This window comes from Acipenser ruthenus, chromosome 5 (genome assembly GCF_902713425.1).
Source record: "Acipenser ruthenus chromosome 5, fAciRut3.2 maternal haplotype, whole genome shotgun sequence".
In the NCBI taxonomy this organism is placed as follows: Eukaryota; Metazoa; Chordata; class Actinopteri; order Acipenseriformes; family Acipenseridae; genus Acipenser; species Acipenser ruthenus.
The window spans coordinates 19134158-19159085 of NC_081193.1; the positions used below are offsets into that span (position 1 = coordinate 19134158).

Sequence of the window (24928 nt, forward strand, 5' to 3'; positions counted from 1 at the left end):
AGCAAAAAGAGTTTTCCTCCAGAAGAAAAACGGTGTTGTTCCAACTTGGCTGTTATTTTAAAATAATTAGTAAGGCAGCGTATAAAAACAGGTATGAGTGCTGTGCATGGTTAGAAGATTTTGGCAAGAGCTTGTGTTGCATGCATTGATGGAATTTGACTGTGACCACTTATTATAGAGAACTGGGGCCAGGTTTATTATCATCCCGACCTGAATCAACCTTTTTCTGTAAACATAGGTTGTTACCTTTATGGTTACGGTTTAATCTAGTTTGTAATCGTACAGTATACATACTAATAATTAAGCATATAAAAACAGACATGTGTGAGTTCTTGTTCACTGAATTAGATAAAGATTACGTAATAGTTCCCTCTAACCTTATGGGAGGCTACTATGAATAATTTTGACCTGGCAACTTAATAAATATCTCCAGGTCACTTTATTTTGGTTGGGTACTTTAAAGTCCATATCTTACATAGAAAATCATTTTTTTTGGCTTTGGGGTCGTACTTGGTTTACTTTCATAAGAAACTAAATCTCCATGATAAATTTTAGAGCACTGAGAGATGTAAAACGATCAATAATTCCGGAAAAAAACGACAACGTACCAATGATGCACAAAGTTGGCGTGACGTCACTAAGGGGAACACATACCAGGAACAGATGAGAGATATACATGGCTTCAGACTGTGAAAGCGATCATTACAAATTTCTCCAGCGTTTTGAGTAGTCTGTATTACAATAAGGACAGCGGGAGTGTGGTGTGTAATGAAAGAAATTGTGGGGAGGAAGAATAAGTGGTTTGAGGTCCGATTCTGAACTGTGTTGAACCTCCAGCAGGAGAAAATAACCACACTAGCATGAGGAATGCGAGCGACACGCCCCCTTGTCTGCAGGACGGCAATTCTGAATGTTGTTCTTGTATACAGTTAACCCTGGCTAGCCATTCATTTATGGTAATTAAAAAAAAATGTATTTCTATATTTGGCTTGTTGTACCATTTATATCTTGCAAATATACTGTTTCCCACCCACTTAAAAAATAAAGCATTGTTTATATTACAAGGCCGAAATGACTTGCATGGTCACGTATAGCTCTTCAACTTCATTCATGAAATAAACACTTATGCTTTCCTCGATTTAGTGGAATTAAATAGGCCTAACCTCCTTATGAACTGCACGTAATTATTATTATTTCTTGGCAGGCGCCCTTACCCAGTAATGTGCATATGATCATTACCTTAAAGATCAAATTAAAAATCGAAAACTTACCTTAAAAAAGGTGGATGAGTGGATTCATTCTTTTGATTTCTGCATCAGAAATCTTGAGCACGCAATGTGTTTGTACTGGTTTATAGTACTCAGACGTTATTGTATAATAATAATAATAATAATAATAATAATAATAATAATAATAATAATAATAATAACATCTGACGTCTGAAAAAACAAATGCAACATTTGCAGATAACTGATTATGGTAATCATTGGTAATCATTTCTGTATCTGTATGAAGTGTCTTATAGATGCAGCTATTTAAAAATGTATTTTGGATATATAAGTAAACGGTATGGAATTGTTTAATTAAGGCTGGTAAAAAAAAACAAAAAAACAAGTATTTTGGTTTTTAAATGGTTCTGCTGTTGTCAGGGGAAAATGAATTAATGGTCACTTACTTGATGATTGTCTTTGTGAACAGCTGTCTTTTTAAAGGTCTGCGTGTGTTTGTGAACTTGTGTACCAGTGTCTTACAAAAGAGAACAAATAAAATTTGTACCTGCCAGAGACCAACAAGTGATCATTGCACTGTGCACTGATGAACTCGTTGATTTTACTTTCACGGAATACAGTAGTTTTTTTTCTTTTCATCCAATGCATTCCCTTGTGCCGATCTGAGGTGACACCATTTAACCATCGTGAAATAGGTCTGTATGTATGATCGTTTTGTTTATGCCATAGACATATGCACGCATGTTTATGGTTTGTGTTTTCCCCTAGTGACGTCACAGATATCAAGATTCGAAATCAGGGCTTTTTTGGTGGAAGCACTCAAAATAAACTTTAGATTATATATTTCTTACAGTTATAGCGCAAAAGTATTATTATAGTGTAGTTTAATAAAATATAATCAAATTGTAACATATGGACTTTAACTACCTGAGCATGACAAGCCTAATATTGTTGTGGATTGTGAGGAGACGGTTATAAATGTGTAGTAAATCATGGTAAAGCAAAACTGATAGTATATTTTAGTAAAGTACTGTAACAGCACAGGTTAACCATAGTAATTAACAGTAAATGCTTAGGAAAAGTATGGGTAAGGCATGGCAAACTGCAATCTGACTGTGTGGGTCTTAATAAAAGTGTGCTTGAGCTGTGAGCTCTGGACGTTAGTGAAAGTCGAAGCTGTGGTCTCATTATTTCCACTACATACGAATGACACCCAGTTGTGACTGCTGTTTGTAAGACAGTCAGTCTGGTTCTGTAAAGACTCTTAAGAAAGCAGAACGTTTTTAATTTCCTGGTCTTTTGAGACAATCATTTTAGGTTCAGAAGGTTCAGACTATTAACAAATGATTGTAGTTATACAAGCTATAAGGTTGATTGCTCACAACTAGTTAAATACATGTACTTACAGTAACTATATCACATCTGCTGTTTTAGCCAACATTGTAACAAAATATACTGATCAGGGTTGTCTACACATAGACTTCACTCTTTGTAAACAAAAGCAGATGTATTGCATCTACTTAATAAACTTGAATCATCGCGGAAGTACAGCTTTTTTTTGTGTTTACCATAATGTCTACAAAAAGACATAAAATATAACAAATAATTGCTCTTTCAAAAAAAAAAAAAAGACTTGGGAGTAAAGATCTCAATAATTTTGGACCAATGTATCATTCCTGCTGTTAGGCTGCAGGATAGAGTTCAGAAACAAACACATTTGTACTGTTCCTGACTACTGCAGTCTATAACATTATAAAAAAGACATCTTGTTTGTGAAAGCTCACTTTATTAAATAACCTCAACAAAGTTTCTACTTCATCAACAGAATCAGATAACCTGGTTTTAAAACGCCTTGGCATTCTGAAATGTATTCAGGTCAATGGACGAGGTGGTCATTAGATATTACCACAAATCTAATGGAGTTTGGCAAGCCGCTGCTTTGTGCTGCAATGAAGTGGCCAAGGCAACAGTGCCCTATGGCTACTTTAGCAGTGCACTCTTGGGAATAGACTGTGGTTTCCGTCTAATTAAAGAGGCAGTGTACAATTTCACCAGGAGATAGAACAGACTACTCGTTAAGCACCATCTCATTATAAACCATTATAGATTAGAGTTGAAAGCTCTTGCCAAAGAGAGAGAGAGAGAGAGAGGTAGAAAATCCGGAACCGTGTACCCGCTGGGAAAAATACCCGGATCTTTTTCGGGTAATGATTACAAAAAAAAACCAAAAAAAAAAAAACCTACATATATGAATGTTTTACGTGCATGAGGTTAGGGTTAGGGTTAGGGTTGGGGTTAGGATCCTGGCAGTGGCATTCTGAACTAGCTGCAGTCGGTTTATGGTGCGTGTCGGGAGACCACCATAAAGAGAGTTGCAGTAGTCGAGTCGAGAGGAGACAAATGCATGACAAAGTATCTCTGCATCTGGGAGGGAAAGGTAGGGACGGACTTTGGAGATATTTCGAAGGTGGTAGAAGGAAGATTTGATCACGGAGGAGGTGTGGGCATCAAAGGAGAGGTTGCTGTCCAGAAGTACACCAAGGCTTCGTATAGTGGGGGGAAGGCAGCAGCAGACAGTTTCCGAGGTTCAGGGAGGCTATATTGAGATTCTTAAGTTGAGTTTTAAATCCTACTAGAAGGAGTTCAGATTTGCTAGTGTTCAGCTGAAGAAATCGATGTCTTGAATGCAAGCTGAGAGCTGGACCTTGGCAGAAGGGCTTCCAGGGTCAAGTTTTAAGTAGAGCTGGGTGTCATCAGCATAGGAGTGAAATATAGAAAATAATGAAGTTGACTGGTCACATTGTTTGGCAGCCATACTGGATTTTTCAAGCCAAATTTTCATATGTCCGTAAAATCAACACCGTTGCACAAAAAGTCACAAAACTTGGTAGGGTGGTATAGGCCTTTGGGAAGTTATGTCAGAACGAAAATGAAGGTCACAGGTCACATGATTTGACAGCCATATTGGATTTTTCAAGAATTTTGGCCAGTTTAAAAAAATCTTGTCCAAAACATGGGAACCGCACGGCCTGTCGTGGTTTATACCTTACATATTTTAGGGATGACATAGGGTTCTCGGGTATCCGGGTTACCCGGTTCTCGATATTACCCGAATCCATTTTCAGGATTCGATTCCTCTTCGAAGCCCTTTTTGCTAAAATCGAACGTCTCAGTTTTCCACGTAGCAGAGCCACTCGACTTGACCGGCTAGACCAGTGGTTTTCAACCTGTGGTACCTTTACTGGTATTATTATTTATTTCTTAGCAGACGATATGCGACAGGCCTGCCACTGGTACGCACCGACAATTCTTTATGACGATATGATTCCATAAAAAACAACTTTTTCAGGGGTTAGGCACAAAAATGCTGCATCTCCCTTTAAAAGTGTCAATATTTACAAATGCGTGATGACTTCGGTCTGATATAATATACTGTATATACACACACACACAATTAAAAGTATGGCAATGCAAGCTTTCAAATTTTTCAGCCAAACTATATTCAAATGGCTTACCAAACGAAATTCATAATTTTGCTTCAAAGAGGTTTAAATACTCAATTCCTGCTCGTTTATATTCTTCATCAAAATCTCTTTGATTTAAAAAAAGGACATAGTTATAAAACAAACAACACGTTTTGACACTAACGTGTATATTAACAAAGGCAGAATACATGAACCCCAGTTTCTTGCAGCAGTTGTGATAGTGACCAAACATGTGAGTACTGTTGTGTAAAAAAAGTAACTTAAAATGAACAGTTGTTTAGGAAATGTAGAACAAGAACAGCAACAAACAAAAATACACTTAAGGTTTGTGTCTTGCACACGTGCCATTAACAAAATGCCCTGAAAACTTAACGTAATTAATGAAGGTCTGTAATGCAGTAAAAAGAGCAAGAATTAAACAAACAAGTACATGAAATGGTTACTGTACCAAGCTGAAAAAAGTTGTCTTTGTGAACTCCAATAAACCAATGTTAGCTTTCACCAGTCAAATCGTAGAGTACCTAAATAAAGTTTTGAGTCACCTCAAATTGATTTTTTTCGTCTCTTGCATCTTGCATCCCAGTAGATTTTGTTACATTGTTTACCGTCAGGAGTTTAAGTGATTTAATTGCACAAGATTCCATGGTTAGATGATGAGCTGATAATGTCTCTTGAGCCAAAGAATCAGCCAAAGTAATTTAAGAGCAGCGTTACCATTATGTAAAACAGTATGTAGTGTGAGCTTTGTACTAAAGCAGGGTCTGCTGTTGAACAAAGTTTATTTCTCAAACTGACCATTTAAAAAATGTGAAAGCAGAACACACAGAAATGTGTGCGGTCAGCTGGCTTCCATTCCCTTCCCTTCCCTTCTCCCCTTCTCCCCTCCTCCCCTCCTCCAGCCATGATGTACAACTTCATTTCGACCTACTGCCAAACACACGCGCATTAGTTTGTAGTGCTTTAGGGGCAAAAACGTGTAATTAACACTTTCCAGGAATCGGGTAACCTGGTTCCTAGAAGGCCTAAAACATCTAAAAACTGTAAACTCTCAATCACTTTCATAAAGAATGAAAACAAACACAAAAAAAACACAAGATGAACTACTTAAAAGTTTTTTTAAAAAAAGAATAAAGGTAAATTAAATATTATTCACTTACACTTAATTGTTGTTTGTAATAACGGGTATTGACTGAAACCATTTAAGAAGTTAGTTCATTAGAATTTACTGAACTAAAAGACTTGAATTGTTTTGTGTTGAATTGCTGAAATGTTCTTGGTGTGGTTAATAGATTATGACATTGCCCACAAATTAAAAACAAAAAGAAAAAATGTTTTATGACGTGAAAGGACCAGTTTTCCCCCTCTATTCAAGTTGTGCAGTCCTTCAATGTGTTTGTGTTGATTCTGTTTCAGACAGTAGTTTATTTAGTCAGTGTAGTGTGAAGAGTCCAAGTCATTTCCAGGATGACTCCGGTTATGGGAAGTTCCACCCCTGTTGGGAAACCAATTGGCAGTCAATCTTTATGTGAAATGCAACATTTCTTCCCACCATCCAGGTTCATAATCAGCACAAAAGTTAGGGTACCGCCTGTATGCACTAGTCTTACCATTATCATTTTTCTCAGGGCATGCAGTTTTATTTATCTTATTTATTTAGCCTACAGTACCATGCTTATATATACATTGCTTCAATAGGTCTGGTTATATTTTCATTTGTATTTACTATCCAACCTTGCCTTACTTTTTTTCTTCATTGATTCATATATTAAATATGTACTGCAGACTCAGCCATAGTGGAAAATGAAATGCCCCTCGGGAAGACTATTGTTACCTCTAGGGTTGCCTGCGGCTTTGGGCATTATAGACCCCTGTCGGTGAAAAATTGTTGTCCCTCGGTTCAATAATTTAATCATTTGTTCTGTTTTTATTTGTGGTTCTGGAAATGTATATATCAACATGGAAGGTAGTATATGATACTGTTTCAACTGTAAAAATACATGTTTAATGCTAGATACATTTCTATGATGATATACTGTATAACGTACACAGTAGCAGTACTTATCTGTACTGATACTATTAAGGTCAGCTTATGCGAGGGTGCCATGTTAACAATGTGCTACTCAGTTACTACAGACACATTAACTTTAGTCCAGTGATTTATTATTGGCTTTTGAATGTCAAAATAGTTTAATTTGTTGTAATTTAGTGATATCATGTACTTCGGTTTATAACTGGCAGCAATGCATTGAACTCACTGGTTTGTTCATGAATATGCAAATAGCATTGTGTGATTTTGCTGTTCTAAATTCATGGCGCGGTAAGCAGTGGTCCTCTTTGTTTTGTCCTGAGAAGACTGAATCTGTCTCGACTTTTATTGTTCCCTCAGTCTCTGTTTTATTACTCTCCCACTAAATACAGAAAAATGCACTTTGTACATTGCCAGTAATTCAGAGGGAAGTTCTGTTCACTGCCTCTTTAGACCCGTAACAAGACTATTTCTTCAGTATGTCCTGCAGTTTTCATACCAGAGGCAGTGGGAATTCATTCATCTGTGCCTGAAATTCATTGTAAGCATCTCCTTTGAAAAAAAAAAAAAAAAGGAGCATTGCAAAATATTAATATAAATCACCCTACTAAGTACCATCATATAATTTTGTCAGAAATTTCTAAAATGTAATATACAAAACACAACATGAAAAGCACAGAGAAACTTTGGATATTACATTTCTAGTTGTTTAAGGTATACATAATTATATATCTATATCTATCTATATATAATGTATATATACATAGTATTATATTATAGTATTATATTATTATATATAGTATTATGGTATTATCTATCTATCTATCTCTATATATAGCGGTATATATATTAGATAGATTTTTTTTGTGTGTGTAAATCTAGTACGATTGTTGGACACTGCAACTTTAAGTCAGGCAGATCAAATTGTTTAGTCAGCCATTTACAAGTGAAAAGCATTACCTACTTAATTGTGTATGCGGACTCATATACAAAGCAAAGCAGCTTTCTGTCATATAAAATAAGAAGTCTGTATTATGAGACCTTTGATGCAGCAGAGAACGGCACTGTCTCAGAGAAAAAGCAGGTCATTGTTAATGAATGTCTGTGAAGGGATGGAGTTAAAAAAAAAAAAAAAGTATAAATACCAAGAACAGTAACAAAATACCAAGCTTTGTGTGTGTGTTTTAAATAAATAGAAATATTACTATTTGAAATCATGTATATTCTACATTAAACTTGGAAAAATGACTTGAGGAAGCCAAAGAAAATATAAGTATCATGTAGCCTTTCAAATTTGCCTTTTATATACCAAGGTCAATAAAATAACCATGTGTATTGAAAGTTCTACTATTCACAAAGCGTACAGAATAATTTATAAAGGCGTGAGGCTGTTTGTCTGAAATCTTCGATACACCATCAATGCCAACTTTCATACGGCATTCACAAGAATGACCTCACCAGGATTAGCACGCTTAAACTTACCTGGGGTTTTGGAGGAGTGCCAAACCTCCAAAGATCTTTCTTTAGTTTCAACTCTTTATTTTTATAGGCTTTGTATGACAGTATACTTCGTCACTTATGTTCATAACTGTCAAATTATATTAAGTGTTTCATGTGTCATTTCTACAGAGGTCAAAGTATTATTACAACTAGCTCCAACTTCATATCATTAATGTTGGTTAAGACAGGAAGTAAGACAGCAAGAAAACAAAGAGAATATTCTTAGGAAACAATGATCATTTATATCGTGGTTCTGGCTTTCACTCGAAACAAAAGCGGTCGCTCATTTAAAACAGTCTTCTCGTGAGAATGTGAAACAATACACACTTCAGATCATTATGTTAAGCAGTAAGTGCTTATAATTGTCTGTGATCAGTTCAAGTTTGATACAGTCCAGGAAAATAATGAATATGCCTCTTAGTGTAAAAAGGGAATAAACAGTTGTTTCATTCACACCACATTGTTAATATCCTAAAAAAAAAAAAATACATTTTTGTGAGTTTGAATGAAGTATTTTGCCAAGTGTGCCTCATTCTTGACTTTTTTAGACTTTGCAATACTGTAACAATGGAAATATTTGCTAGCATAATTTTTTCTAATAGAATTATTGAATATTGATCCAACCAAAAAGTCTTTTTCATTTTCAAACTACATGATGCAACTAGATTATCCATTACAAATTTAAGAGTGCAGAATTTAAAAAAAACCCACAAAATTATGACAAATGTTTATGTTTTTCTAAATTCAGTGCTATTGAGTGTTTAATAGCTGGATGTATGCCACTGTATATCTATTGTATGAAAAGATCTACTCACTATAAGAATAAACAACAATTACAGTTTATTTTAGTATTTCTAAAAATGTGGTCTGGCAGAGACAAACAAATCTTCAAAATTTATGTTGAAAGGTAGAAAAATACCATTTCGGGGCAATTGCGGAACTGTACAGTACAGTAGTAAAAGCATTTAGCATGTGCAATTTAATTTGTGTGTGTATTAAACCTTTTTACCTAAAATACAACATGGACCTCAGTTGAAAGTTCCTTTCCCTATTTATAGACGTTTATAGGCATGTTGATTATGTATCAAATTCTAACTGAACAGCAGTTGTGCGGCCAATATTTTTCACATTGGAGAGTTATACAGGATAGAAGAAAGTGGAAAACAAAGTTAGAACCAGGAGATACAAGGTTACATTCGCCGAATGTCCTTCCCAATCTTCTATTAGGACTAACCTTCTGTTGCAACCCCATGATATCTAAGCTTAAATTCCATGCTGACATATGGCCCAAGTCACCCATAAATGATGTCTCATCCTAGTACTCCTCACTGTAACTGAGGGGAGGACAGTGGGAAAGATCTGATCCTGCACACCTTGGCTGAAAGCAGAGTATGCTAACTCAATATCCAGATGTTACAGCGGGTAGGGAACTGATACTAGGGTTTGCACTTAGGGTGTAATAAAGGGTATATAACATGAGTTGCCAACTAAAAAATGCTTTCATAAATCAAGGAGTCTTGTCCTGTGAGGAACACAGCAAGGCTCTGTTATATTATTTATGAGCACAAATGACACATTGCAGCTCTTGAAAAAAAGGGTACCTGTGCTTTCTATATATACATTTGGTTTCTTGTTTTCTTTTAGGAACTTGTCCTGTTTCATGTTGTAGAACGAGAAATGATTATGTCGTGTCTTATAATGAATGTCATCTCATGCAGTTTGTACAGCATTAACTTATAAATAACAAAAACAAACATGAAACATAAAGCATTCTTTTATCACTTCAGAATTGTGCTGTAGTATTCTAAGGATGGGATGAAATGTTTGCCAACTATAGGATAAGGTACTGGGATTTTTACAAATCTTTAACAGTGCGTGGTTGAGTTCTATAAAATAGGTTCAACATCACCAATAAATTAAACTATTAGAGTTCCATAATCCTATCATTTTGGGTAAACAAAACCAATTATGAAACATTATGAAAATGCTAATTGTATGGCTTTGAAATGTTAAAATTTGTGCACAAATAAGGAGATTTTAAGCTTTTCACAGTATTCATAAAAGTTAATAATAATAATAAATAATAATAATAATAATAATAATAATAATAATAATTGCCACCACTGGATTCATCAGTCATGATACCCTAAATATATGTATGGATCCTTCTTAAAAGAATGGATGTGTAAACCATGCATACACAATGTCATCCGAAGGGCGTAACAGTGGCTTTTTATGCACTGCAATGGAATAACAGTTGGGTTTGAGGGGGAAAAAAAAAAAAGGTATGACCACAAACTAAGGAAAGTGCCCAATGCATTTTAAGTATAAAAGTATGTGTTGCTAGAAAATGAACAGCGTAATGGCCGTGTCTTTACATTTTTATGGCTGCATGAAAAAAAAAAAGTTTAATCAGTCAGAATGAGATTTTCAAGAGTCTTGACCTCTAATCTAACTGAAATGGTTGTCTTTGGAAGAGGTTTACTTATTCATGAATAAAGAACTGGCTTGCTTTGATTTGACAAGTTAATAACATGTTACTTAAAATTAGAGATGTTGCATTCCAGAGGACCCAGAGACATTGTTCCTCACAGACCAAGATTCAAGACACCGTGACTTTCTAGGACTGCAGCCACATACTCTTCTCCTTTTACAGTAAATCTTGCCAAGGATGCTAGGATCCTAACAGCCATCACATGCAATTTCATATTTGCATTGCACATAAGAGACAACTATTTTATTTTAACTAATGTTCAGCTATGTTCTATTTTGCATGGCTAGGATGGTTAAGGCTGACATTTTGCGTAGAGTTTTGCACACATTCAGATGTCTAGACTAAATCCCTACTCGGGCATTTTTTTTTTTTTTTTTTTTTTTTTTAAAAAGACCAAGCCATTCAAAATGTAGTGGTGTGCCCTATTCTCAAGCCTGGATACATTAGTTTGTTAACCTCCTCCTCCTCACCTAAATTAAGCATTTTCACAGTTAACTTTATGGAAGATTTTCATCATGAAGCTAACGACAGTGATTTCATAACAGGTAACTGAGCTGCAGTATGAGAATGATTTATTTTCATGATTTTTCACAACAATAAAAATTCAAAAGTTGACAAACCATTTTTGAAGGATCAGCATTTATTGGAAGCATGAAAGTGCTACTTAATAGCCCAGGTTTCCTGTATAAAGTTATGTGGAAAATGTGGACCACTAACGTGCTTCCAGTGTTGTTTTACGTGTGGCTAAATCGGTCCTGGCTCTTTTTATACAATCAGAGTAGTCTCATCCATTTTATGACCCCTTTCTGTAGGATTATGCATGATCTTACTGAAAGAAGAATATCCTGTGTTTGGAAACTTTATGTATTCTCTTAAGCATGGTAGATCGAACAGCTAGGCCTCTGTTGAAAGGGAAATTAAGTGTGACATTTATTGTGCAGATTTCAATTCCTTATTCCAAAGATGCATTTCTTGTTAAACAGAAACCGTGCTGTACTATATTGCTACTTGTTTCACTTTAGCATGTTAGCTTTTTCTTTGCTCTTGCTTTCCCAGCCACTGGCCTTTGGGCAACAACCCTGTGTGGGAACCGATGCTCTAGACTTAAAATGCTCAGCCTAGTTAACTTGCTCGGAGAAATTATAAAATGCTACTTATTCCACCAATATCAACTGATGGGCATAAACTCCTTTCTATATATTCCCCATGTCTAGTGTAATGTAAATGATGTTCAGCCCTGCACACTAGGTTGGAGTTACAAATGAACAGATTTAGACCTGGCAAATTACTGTGATAAAAAGTTTTTCAACAGGAGCAAATCTGAATGTAGCTTTAAAAAGTAAAATGTTCTTTCCAGATGAAAGCAATATTACTGCAATGTTTATTTTCTGCATTTAATCATACTCCTGCTAATGCTCCAAGCTATAAAAATAAAAAAAATAAACAGAAATGTTGCCTTCATGAGATCAGATTAGAAAATCCTCCTGATATTTCACGCAAAAAATAAATACATCCTGAATTCAAGAAATGGCAGTGTAAATCCCCCAGAGGGCACACTGGCCATACCTATGGGAGTCTGAAGGAAGCAAATATTAAGACTGATGGAAACAAATATGAAGACATTTTTCTAAACAATTTCACAAGGCCCTGTGTAGATTACTTCTAGGGTTTCTGTTAGTTAAACGTGATTTAACTCACCCAAATGTTTTGAAAATTGTATTAGGTTGAAAATAGGACACAAGAATTAAATTGTGGGTTATCAAGTTACCCCATACACCTCTCCAATATACTGTTTCCTATCAGGCATACTGCTTGGACAGGATAACGTTTCTGGATGACCTTCCGCAATCACGTCATGCCTTTGTGTTGAGTTCTGTGCAAAACATCATTAAGAGGCAGTTATTAAAGTGAGGCAATGTAAAATCTGGAAAACTACATTCCCTGTTTCCATAATCTTCTTGAATATTTTATTCATTGTTCACTGCTAGATGCCGGTGAAACAGTGTTGTACAGTAAAAGCAAATGTGCAAGCTGAAACACACAGCTTCACACACCAAAACAAGTAAAACGTAACTTTTAACCTGACAAACAATTGCTACAGTATGTCACACTGCAGTTTGCAAAACGTGATTCAGAAACTCTCACTACAGGCCAGGAGAGTGCTTTGATGGACAAGTAAATGAAGGTTTCTATAAAGGCAGATGAGATGCTCATCAGACAAAGTTCCCCTCCATAGTCTGAGTAGACTTGTAGGAACAAAGTGTATTCCACCGGATTATGTAAGCAGCGGCAGCAGCAGGCTCTGTCCTTGGGCTGCAATACGGATCTGCACATCCAGATCCTGTGAAGAAGCACCTCACCTGGATGATAGGTGTTGACAGAGTTTAAATTGTAGTGCTGTTGTTCAGGCATACCCATCATTATGTAAATATTCTACTGTATATGCAACATCATTGATAACACAAAACAAAATTGATTAGAAAAGCCAAAAAATCAATATCCGGTGATAATTCTAAAGAGTATCCAGAAACATCAAAGGATTACCAGAAAGAAGGAATGAAAACTTCACAATGGATCCAAAGAGAACACCTGCCAATAACATCACTTTGTGAGGTAAAAAGGTTAAAGGAATTAGGGTGGGTTACCAACACAATGGATTACTGTACTAGACAGTGTGGAAGATTATCATTAAATGTGACATGATTTGTAAACAAGACCTTAGTTTCTGCTGAATGGATTGCTTTTGTTCACACAAATGTGCAAAAATGCCGTCAGTTATGTCTTCCTCAGCAGCAGATGGTCACCCTTTTTTTCTTTTTTAAAAAAATCCTACATTTACAGTTTTCCCTGAAAAGAATTACTGTTCCAAATAAGAAGTGGGATGAGTGTGTTAATATTGTATGAGTAAATGCAACCTGTCAAGAAACAGCAACATTTTACAATGCTGTGTATTTTAATTAATATATTAAATATCTAAAATGTCTTGCATTTTGGATTCAAAAGAATCAAGAAAGCATTTACCACACTGTTTATTATATTATAGTTCGACACATCATGGTAAAAATGTTGTCCCCAATCCTAAAACCAAATTCTGGATAATCTGGTAAAATTTGACATTTAAAACTCAAAAAACTAAAAAAAAAAAAAAAAAAGATGTAAACATGCTAAGACTTGTTTCTGCTATGTACTGGCATGCCAGAGCAAAACTTATATTCTGTTGAGAGTAGATGTAAATATTGTTTAATAAAAAATCTGTTTAAACTATTTGATTTCTATCAGTTAACCGTTTAACTGTAGTTACACCGTCACACTAAATACCCTTTAAATAAATAACCTTTTCCCACATATTTTGTCTCTGTCATGTGTTGCCATTTGTTTACCAAACATAAAACGCTTGAAATGACCACAGATAAACTGCAACTTTAACAAACTGTGCCCACAACTACTGAACTAAAACATCTTAGTTTAAAAAAAAAAATATATATATATATATATATATATATATATATATATATATATATATATATAAAATTTAAACCACTGTACAGATGAACAAAAATGTCATCTGTTATCATAGAGCAGCGGTTCTCAGACTTTGCTGCAATGTGAACCAGCACTGACATTCTACCGAGGTCAAACTTAGGTTTCAATCTATAGTTGGCAGTAATTATATGACTGCTTGGTATTTACTAGTCAACCTCCAAATCTATGTTACACGGCAAACCAACACAGAAAATTATGGAGTCTTTTGTACTTTACTCAAATTTTTACATGACCTTCAGCATTGATGCAAAAAACCACCGAGGACACGACCTCAGTGTCCTCATAGCTAGTTACGGCCATGACTGTGACCCCCTAGTTCTATCTAGCAATAAAAATGACTACTTTAGATTTTTTACAGCCAACAGTAAAAAAATAAATAAAAAAAATGTAAAAATGCTTCTAGGCTGCCACAGTTTACACGATCGTATCACAAAGACAGCTTCTTGATCCACCTTTCGATTATGTCAGTGAGAAAAAAAGACAAATATAACTCGTCCTTGGAGTAATCTGTTAACAATATTTAAGTGATCAAAACGATCTGCCAGGTAACCATGCAAAGCAAGCCATTTAGCACAAGCTTATTGTTTTTTTTTTTATTTTATTTATTTATTTTTTTTACTGCTGGATTGGGTCGTTGTTGTTGGCACTTCAATTGCTGCAGTGTCACTCGATTCCACTTCATTACTCCCGTTTCCAACACTTTTCTTCAGAAAACTGTCAATTGTTTGATATTTAAAGCAACGTTTGGAACTCCCTTCACAACAAAAATCAGAGACTACAGAAGTGCATCCTGCTGACATGGCAAGTTGGTTGCTAGGTAACCAGTTCAGAACTTTCAGACAAAGGCAGGTAGGGTGAGGGACTAATTGGGAGTACAATTGATAAAAAAAAGTGGCAATAATAATACATTAACGTACATACTTCTTAAACTAAAATGTTTCTATTTTTATTTTGCAGGTATTCAACACATAACTTTGTTTTGACCGTTCTGTCTTTACACTGCCTTTTCAATTTTGACGCCAGCTGCTGTGCTCCGCGTACGAACACCGGTAATCGACAGTTGACTAAATCACGCCTAGCCCGATGTCATGTGTTGCCAAATAAAAAAAAGTTACAGGTAGAGGACTTGCAGAGTTCAGAGGCAGTGCGTAAAGAGCACATGTTTTGTTGGATATTTAAAACACAAAATGCCGGACACATTTTATCAACTTATATTATACGTTAACTGTTATTTAAAACGTGTATTTATTTATCGCTTAACCATTTAACCTATTACATCCCTAGTCTCTACTGTTCGACCCGGTAGAAAATTGTTAAGTCTAACTCAATTACTGTTAACGTCTTACAGTGTATCCCATCTCCATATTGAAAAAAGGCAATGCATTAATATTAAACTTCTCACAGTACCGCTGTCGTGACAAATTACTTTGAGACATGTGCATGTGTGTTCTACCATCAAGTGTTGCTAGCGATATATTTTATATTGGATATTTTATATTGCTGATCGTAGTACGCTGGAGAATCAGTGCTCTTCTCTAGGAACAGCATGTCTAATCTATCTTTGCAAGTACACTATATGCAAGTATATGTTTTGTTTGGGTTTTTGTTTGATTCATTTATGCCTTTGCTTTAAATTTGTTTAATATTGTGCCGTGTTTGTGTGTGAGGCAAAGCGCCTCAGGAGTGGAGTTCCGGACTCTAATCCTGCTCTGTATGTGTGTGTGTGTGTGTGTGTGTCTGTGGAGTGGAGTTCTGGACTAAAACCCTGCTCTGTGTGCGTGTGTGTCTGTGGAGTGGAGTTCTGGACTAAAACCCTGCTCTGTGTGCGTGTGTGTCTGGGGAGTGGAGTTCTGGACTAAAACCCTGCTCTGTGTGCGTGTGTGTCTGTGGAGTGGAGTTCTGGACTAAAACCCTGCTCTGTGTGCGTGTGTGTGTGTGTGTGTGTCTGGGGAGTGGAGTTCTGGACTAAAACCCTGCTCTGTGTGCGTGTGTGTGTGTGTGTGTGTCTGGGGAGTGGAGTTCTGGACTCTAATCCAGCTCTCTGTTTCTACGGCCATGTGTAGTTTACATTTTTGGGACTGCACTCACTATGGGGAAAGCCCAGATGCACATGAACCATTATTATTCGGGTTCGGGTCAGATCCATGGTTATTATTACGAGTTTCACTTCAGTTTGGGTCGGGTAAAAACGATGCCGGTTCCCTTGTTATTTTGGACCTGTGAAGACCTCTAGTTGCAAGCTCCCTTAACAGCATTTAAGAACAGGACTAAACTGTATAAACATATTCTTTAAAATTACTCCCGAGTGAAAGCTTTGTGAAAAGTGCCCATGGTGACAAATGAGGACATTTTCACAGAAAATTAAAATCTTGATAGCACTCTTAATACTTCCTCTTAAAGCATGTTCAATTAACTAAAGCTGGGCAAAAACATTTTAGGAAAATAAAAATTCAATAAAAACAGGTAAATTTGGACCCATTTTTATTTTGGTTTGAATCATCAAAAACGATAAATCCACATGCACATTTGTGATTGAGCTACCTTCTGCATATTTGACTGAAATGCAAAAAAACAAAAACCAATAACAAAACAATGACTCCCTAAAAATAGGTTACGCACTTTAGGATTCCAAAGAACAAATGTTAGTAACAAAATATTCCAACTTAATATATTATTATGAGGGTCTAATGGAACATATTCCATAATGGGATAAACATTTACTAATGTCAATTCTTTTTTTTCCATTTTACTTCAGTCCAAAACGTTACAAGTTGATAAACCATTAGCATTTTAAACACCAACATGCTGTAAGGTGTCCAGTTTGTATAATTAACACTACTAAATAAATTAATACTTTGATATTACATTCCTTTCAACTAAAGTTTGTTGAACTAAAATAATTGTAATATGGATTTCCAAGTCCGTGAAGACCAAAGTATTTTCAAGAACACAGGGAATGTCTTCTATGAAGGGTTTCAGATGATGAATAAAACCATGAAAGAATTACCAGCAGACTTTTTTTGTAGTCTAGAAAGAATAAAAGACAAAGGGGCCTGTTTTAATGTCAAAAACAGTGGTAAATCTTAACATGATCTTTAAAACACTTAAATCCAGTACTATAAATCACAAGAATAAAACAAATTATAAAGTCTACCAATTTAATAATTTAAACACAGCTGATTGGTGATGCTGGCCAACTGTTATAAATGTAGATCCAATATAAAAATCATGCAACCTGCATGCTCAGTGACCCCTAATGGTGGCTGGAGGTGGCAGATTAGTACAGTATAGATTGGCAAACTAGTCTGACTGTTATGTGGTGGTAGTCTGGTCTCATGGGCAGCAGTGTGGAGTAGTGGTTAGGGCTCTAGACTCTTGACCGGAGGGTCGTGGGTTCAATCCCAGGTGGGGGACACTGCTGCTATACCCTTGAGCAAGGTACTTTACCTAGATTGCTCCAGTAAAGACCCAACTGTATAAATGGGTATTTGTATGTAAAAATAATGTGATATCTTGTAACAATTGTAAGTTGCCCTGATAGATTATTAATATATATATATATATATATATATATATATATATATATATATATATATATATATATATATATATATATATATTTATGCTGAAAAGTCACCTTCAAACAGTACCACCATTTCCGGTTTCTTCAGCCATCTCCAATCAACAGGCTAGAAATGTCATCCCATTTCTGTGGTAGGCACTCTGTCAAAGAGAGGAAGAGGGAGGGGAAGAAAAATCTGCAATGAATTATCACTTCAGCTCCAGAGAGGCAGGCCGCTTTTCCGGTTTTGTAGACAAAGCTGGCTGGAATGTAATATTTTGTTTTAATTTGAACATTTCTGGCGGTAGACGTATAAACGACCACTTTGTCTATTAAAAAAATCTTCATTGTGGTTAACAAGTGGTTTGTAGTACTATTTCAGGAAAACAGTAGACACTTAAGTATGTGGATGCAACATTTTAATTATTTGTACTACACATGTCTGCAGAGGGGAGCATTACTGTCTGTTGTAAATTCAGTCAAAATTCTGTTGTCACATTGGATAAAATAATAATATGAAAAAGTCTTTAACGCTCCAAACAGTTTTATTACACTGAAGTGATGTGTACTTCTGATAATTACGAAAGAGATCAGACTTTCTTTTTTGCTTACAGGGCTTAATTCATAATAACAATGATGTGTGGTGTGTTGGTCTATTACAGGAGAGGTAATGACAGCCTACAGTGTCACATTTTAACCACGTTACTTTTGTATCCAGTTATTATCTGGCTGGGAGAAGAACTGACCTTTGCTCAGTCGGTGTGGCTATGTTCCAGACAATTAAGTACAACCATTTCTGAGTGCATGTAAACAAAACCACTGGGTTCATTAATATACCTACTTTTATCCCCTGTGCCGCAGTATGGGTAACCCCAACCCAAAGGAGAAAAAAAGGCAACTGAAGCTGTCTAATTTGGTTAGAAACACTTAATGACCAAAAATTGCTAGTGTATTGCAGGATTATCCAGGATAACATGATTACAACAACAAAAATAATAACAGAAGTCTGCATAATATATCTAATTCTGTCGAGGATTTTTATGACATATAGAAATACATATCACAGTTTACGCAGCATTGCTTGAGTTAGGTTTAATGAACAGTCACATTGCTTCCAATTGGCCTTTAAAACACTGAATGTGCAAGTTACCTGCCTTTGATAGGTACTCAGTTGTAAAGGTGAGGGAAGGACAACTTTTCTTGTGATTGCAATCAACACATTAATAAAAAGGTGTGTTTTTATTTAATACCTACCGACAAATACTTCTTAAAGGTAATTTCTCTGAATGTAACACAATTTTTGTTCCTGGGTAGTAAGTGTTATTTCCTAATTGCTTATGCCTCAAAAGTATAGAAAATGGCTATTATTCCCCACAAACTTTGCTTTTGTGACCAGGACAGTGATATTTTGAAATTTACCTATTTCCAATGAGAAAACGGGCGAATTTGTGTCTTTTCGTTCACATAAAGTCAGAAAAAAACAACATATGAATCCAAATTAACATGTATTTATACTAAAGTAATACAAAAATGACTACATAAGATTTAGAAGTGAGTAGTTTTTCGAGATTTACGATTATACTGTAAATCACTTTCACGAAATCAGCCCCCAAATGTAGTCTCCCATCATGTTCTCGTTATACTGTCCTTGGTAGGGGCGTTCAAAGTCCAGTATATCCTGGTGGAAGCGCTCGCCTTGCTCCTCCGAGTACGCTCCCATGTTCTCCTTGAATTTATCAAGATGAGCATCAAGGATATGGACTTTGAGGGACATCCTACAGCCCATTGTGCCGTAGTTCTTCACCAGAGTCTCAACCAGCTCCACATAGTTTTCTGCCTTGTGATTGCCCAGGAAGCCCCGAACCACTGCGACAAAGCTGTTCCAAGCCGCTTTCTCCTTACTAGTGAGCTTCTTGGGGAATTCATTGCACTCCAGGATCTTCTTTATCTGTGGTCCGACGAAGACACCGGCTTTGACCTTTGCCTCAGACAGCTTAGGGAAGAAGTCTTGAAGGTACTTGAAGGCTGCTGACTCCTTATCTAGAGCTCTGACAAATTGTTTCATAAGGCCCAATTTGATGTGCAGTGGTGGCATCAGCACCTTCCGGGGGTCCACCAGTGGCTCCCACTTGACGTTGTTCCTCCCCACAGAGAACTCGGTCCGCTGTGGCCAGTCCCGCCTGAAGAAAGTGCGCCTTGGTGTCCCTGCTGTCCCAAAGGCAAAGATAGCAGGGAAACCTGGTAAAACTGCCTTGGAGACCCATCAGGAATGCCACCATTTTGAAGTCTCAAAATGCGTCTGCCGGATGCTTGCAGCCTCTTGATGCCATCTCAGAAAAATGTAGATATGTATCCACTTAGGCAGCTGGAACTAAACTGAACTGGTGGGATTAAGGCCCCTGTATTTATACTACTATTTATATTACTGGAAAGTTCTAGAAGTTACTCCAAATTTACTCAGCACTGAATCTATCTGGAATGTTCTGGAAAATAAGTAAATTTCAAAATATCACTGTCCTGGTTACAAAAGCAAAGTTTGTGGGGAATAATAGCCATTTTCTATACTTTTGAGGCATAAGCAATTAGGAAATAACACTTACTACCCAGGAACCAAAAAAAAATAATAAAATGTGTTACACGGTGGTATCAGCACACCCCTAATGGTGCCATAACAGACAGAAATTGTTGAAATAGCAGTGTTTTTAGCAATTGGAGTGGAAGTGTTGATAATAACATTGGCAAGCAGAATAAAAAATATTTTATTTTTTAAGAATTTATTTTTTAATTCATTTTAAAAATTGATGGGTGTTTACTCAAGAGCCTCTGTTTTCTAAGGGCCATCAGTCTCACTGCCTAACATCGCACGAAGGGAAATTGGCAGTGAATTAATTCACTAAATTTATCTCGCTTGTTTTCTAAAGAGTACATTATTCTGCTCTTCCACACACTTCTCTCTTCTGCAAATAAAACTTTTAAATCTGCAGGACACTGTGGTGTTTTTGTATCGACAGTGTTTTGTTGTGTTTATGTACTGGTGGCACAGTTTGTTTTTAAAAACTGAAGTTAGCCTTTTTATCTAGCGTCACCAGCGTGTGTAATAAACATGGAAAAACACCAAAGTATATAGGAAAAGAGGAAAAGCTACAGTCTGTGCATTGTTATAGATCATATACAGTACCTTTATCTATTTAAATAGTTTTCCTTAAGTTTGTACACATCATGTTCACCCAGTATACACATGGCGGTGATTTTCAGGTCAGTGGTAAAATATTTTAAAATTCACAGAGGCCCTGGATTTTATAGTTAACATTAAAAAATGTCCAGATGTATTAAATTTACCATATTACAGTTGGGACTTACGCCCTTTCTACTGAAAGCACACATTTCTCTCTCAAATAAAAACAGAATAATTGACCTTACCCCCTAATAAAAATGTTATACTCTTAGAAAATATAAAACCAAGTCATTTTTAACAGGAAAATAAGTCATTTTGACTTGGTCTGATGTAGCCTGGTATGCAAACAAACATTCCCATCTTCTCTAAGCGGAAAATACACGAGACAGACAGAAATGAAACTGGCCACCGAAAAGTCCTTTGAGACTTGTCAGAGACTAAATGGTGTATAGAAAGCACACAAAACCCTCACCTGCTGTCAGGCGCACCCCCAGAAATTTTTCACATGGTACGCACAACTGAACCACACTAACATGCCATCTCATGCCGATAACTCCTCTGCATCAACATAGTGGTTCAGCCTATCAGAGTGCTGCATGTTTGTTATTATTTCCCGAGTTTCCCTTTCTAAAAATGAATAAACGCAGCGCTCTGCCATTGAGAACAGCAACTACTGTGACAGTCAAATAGTCCACAACAACAGTAAAAGCTACAAATAAACCTATTTGAAATACAGACTTAAACTAGGGGGAAAACTACTGTGAAAATCGTGGAAATTGTCTTTAGAATTCACGGCAATGTCACGGGTAAAGTATTGTATTTCGCGGAATGTGCATGGAACGATGCAACCCTGGTTCCCTGAAAGAGGAAATAATCAAGTATGGGTTATCGCCGTCAGGCGGTAGGGATTGGCTGAGCTTTATAGCAAAGCTGCTGATAGGCCTCTGCGCGAGCTGACGTGTAAGCCCGCCCCCTTGGAAGCTTACAATACGCAGAGCGCAGAGATCCTCTTTTGCTCATCTTCCTGAAGGCTTCCGGAGTGACCTCGCAGCTTGATGGTTATTTTCTCTTTTCAGGGAATCGGGGTTGCATCCGCAACCTATCGTTCCCTTTCAATTCGAAAATATCAAGTATGGGAGTGTACCCAAGCCGTCGCGACGGAGGATTCTCGGCAGTAGGACAGACTTACGTCATAACTCAACTGCATGGGCAATCCATCTACGCATATGCGGAGCAGCGCCTCAGCTCGCAATGACACCTTTCCTAAGGTGGAATAGTAAACACCATATTGTCAAACTACTCTATATGTCTGCATCTTGAGGCGTCATAAGAACATAAGAAAGTTTACAAGCGAGAGGAGGCCATTCAGCCCATCTTGCTCGTTTGGTTGTTAGTAGCTTATTGATCCCAGAATCTCATCAAGCAGCTTCTTGAAGGATCCCAGGATGTCAGCTTCAACAACATTACTAGGGAGTTGGTTCCATACCCTCACAATTCTCTGTGTAAAAAAGTACCTCCTATTTTCTGTTCTGAATGCCCCTTTATCTAATCTCCATTTGTGAACCATGGTCCTTGTTTCTTTTTTCAGGTCAAAAAAGTCCCCTGGGTCGACATTGTCTATAACAGTTGCCACAACTGGAGCTGTGGGAGACTGCAGGGGTGGGTTGAAAGCTGCCTGGATGTTTCAGGGCTGCTTTGGCTGTGCTCGCTCACGAGGGGCCTGACCGGAGCCACAAGGGCGTGGTCTACTGCCTCCTCTAGGAAGCCACCCTCCGCGCTGCGGCCTTACAAAGGTAGGCTGCCCGTGTGCTGCCATACTTCCGGGAGAAGTCTTAGTACCCCCTGGACGTGCTTAGTGTTGTGGTGGTGTCCTACGCCACTGTTGTTCTTGTGGGTGTTTGGGCTGAAAAGGCTTATGTGGCCACATTTTCGCCATCTGCTGCGATACCTCCCAGGCCTTACAGCGTTGCAGCGTCTCCTCTACCGCTGGGCCAAACATGTGCCCCGGTGTAATGGGAGCATCTAACAAAAGGGGCTTTGTGGCCACCACCAGGGACGCAATACTTCTGCCCTGCGCCCGCACATTTAGCTGGGCTAGCTTTACCAAGAGTTGGGCAACTAGCCCCAACTCAGTCCTAAGAGACACCGAAGGGTACTCTGGGAGGTCTTTTATAAGCACCGCCTGATAAACTGATAGGAGGCTGGCCACATTGGACAGCCTAAGGTGCACCTCAGTGATCCTGCATTGCTTGTTAGGGCACGCAGGATCCTTTGTCAGTCCTGAAAATGTCGGTGTCTTCACCAAGGCTGCGAAGGCTGCGTCAACTGGCGGAAAGTAAGGCCAGCTTTGCTCGCTTGCTGCACGGCAAAAACGGAAGCCTTCCGTGAAGTTGCATGGGAAGAAGCCGGAGTCCCCCATGTGGACTGCACCCCCTTAATAAAATCGGGGAATGCCGGAAGCATCCTGGGCTACTGCAACCGTGAAGGTGACTCAAAAAGAGACCGCCGAGGTTGTTCTATGGCTGGCCATTCGATCCCCAGATGATGAGTTGCTCACTCCACCAGTGACCATAGGGGGTCATTGGTGTCCAACACCTCCAACTCGGACTCTTGCTCTGAGTGATGAGAGACTAACTCCGCCTCTATGCTGTCCTCTTCAAGAAGAGGCGCCCATTTTGATGCATCCCTCGAGATGGCATCCACATCCCACACCCCTTGGGGTTGTTGCACGACCGGGACGGACAGAGGCTGTGGAGGAACCATCGGCTGGTTGGCAATTGACCCGTCCAGTTCATCCGTGGCTCGTGGCACCCTATTAGCCAGAGACATGAGCAGCGATTGCTGGCCCATCATGACATCCATAAATTGGGACATCTTAGAGGCGAGTTCTGAGACGCTGGACTTTTCTCTGTAGCGCCTGTCTTGACGAGGGGAATGAGAGCGTCCCCTTCGGCGAGGTGACCCGGAACAGGATCTTGAGGTCCGACAGGGGCGTTCCCTGCGAGGGGAGGGACCTCACGACTGCATGGACGGGCTACGGGAACGTTGCCAAGCTTGTCTGGTGTCCGGAGACCTTTGGCCAGCCGTAAGCTGGGAAGACGGACTCCTGGACAGCCGTAGCTTCACTGGCGGAGTTGCCGAAGACGACGACGGGGCAGATAGGGTGTGGGAAGACCCTGAGGAGGGGGAGTGACCCCCAACCGCTTTCCTTGCCCTCTGGTGGAGAGTGTGCATTTGAAAATTCGTGCACAATGCACAGAACGTCCTGTCCGCTAAGGCAGAAGCAGCATGGTCTGGACCCAGGCACGCCACGCTGTCTTCATGTGGGTCGTTTGCCGGCAATTTTGCCTGGCAGGTGACAGAGCGGTGTAACCCGGACATGTTCATGACACCCCGCTTGCCAAAGCATCGCGTGTCGATAATGTGCTGTTCAAAGCGCTAACACCACGCGCTGAAGCGTCGAGCGTTGAAGCGCTGCACACCGAGCCCCGAAGCGCCGAGGGTGCGTGTACCGAGTGCCGAGGCATCAGGCACCGAGCGTCGAGCACGAAGTGTCGAGCGTCGAGGGTGTGTGCACCGAGTGCCGAGGGTGTGTGCGCCGAGGGTACATGCGCCGAGGGTACGTGCACCGAGCATCGACCACCGAGAGGCGCTGCAGCAGCACTGTAACTAGTGCGAAACGATTGCTGTTAAAGTGGGCTACAGCCCTACAGCTACCGCGCGGCAGTGATGTTTACAAGCCGCAGGTGGTATTTATTGGAGTGACTGCAGCAGCAGACTCCACACTGGGTCTAGCTGCAGGCGAGACCGAGGCTGCAAAAAATTACGCGGCCTAAGGCCAAGCACACAACGCGTTCTCTAAACTCTATACTATTACATAAGGGAGAGAACAAAGGGAGAGAACAAATACAAAA

General features: G+C 38.4%; 1 protein-coding gene across 3 annotated transcripts in view; it reads right to left on the reverse strand.

Annotated features, from left to right (window-relative positions):
• Window positions 1–16741: 16741 nt before the first annotated feature.
• The window catches only part of LOC117403042 (transcription initiation protein SPT3 homolog), a 204548-nt gene continuing 196361 nt past the window's right edge, over window positions 16742–24928 (reverse strand). For all 3 annotated transcript variants that reach the window (XM_059023763.1, XM_034004896.3, XM_034004894.3), the window contains 2 exons: window positions 17915–18000; window positions 16742–17304 (listed from right to left, as the gene is read on the reverse strand). In XM_059023763.1, coding sequence (XP_058879746.1) covers window positions 17959–18000 — 42 coding nt within the window. In that variant the 3' untranslated portion in view covers window positions 16742–17304; window positions 17915–17958. The remainder of the gene's footprint in view (window positions 17305–17914; window positions 18001–24928) is intronic.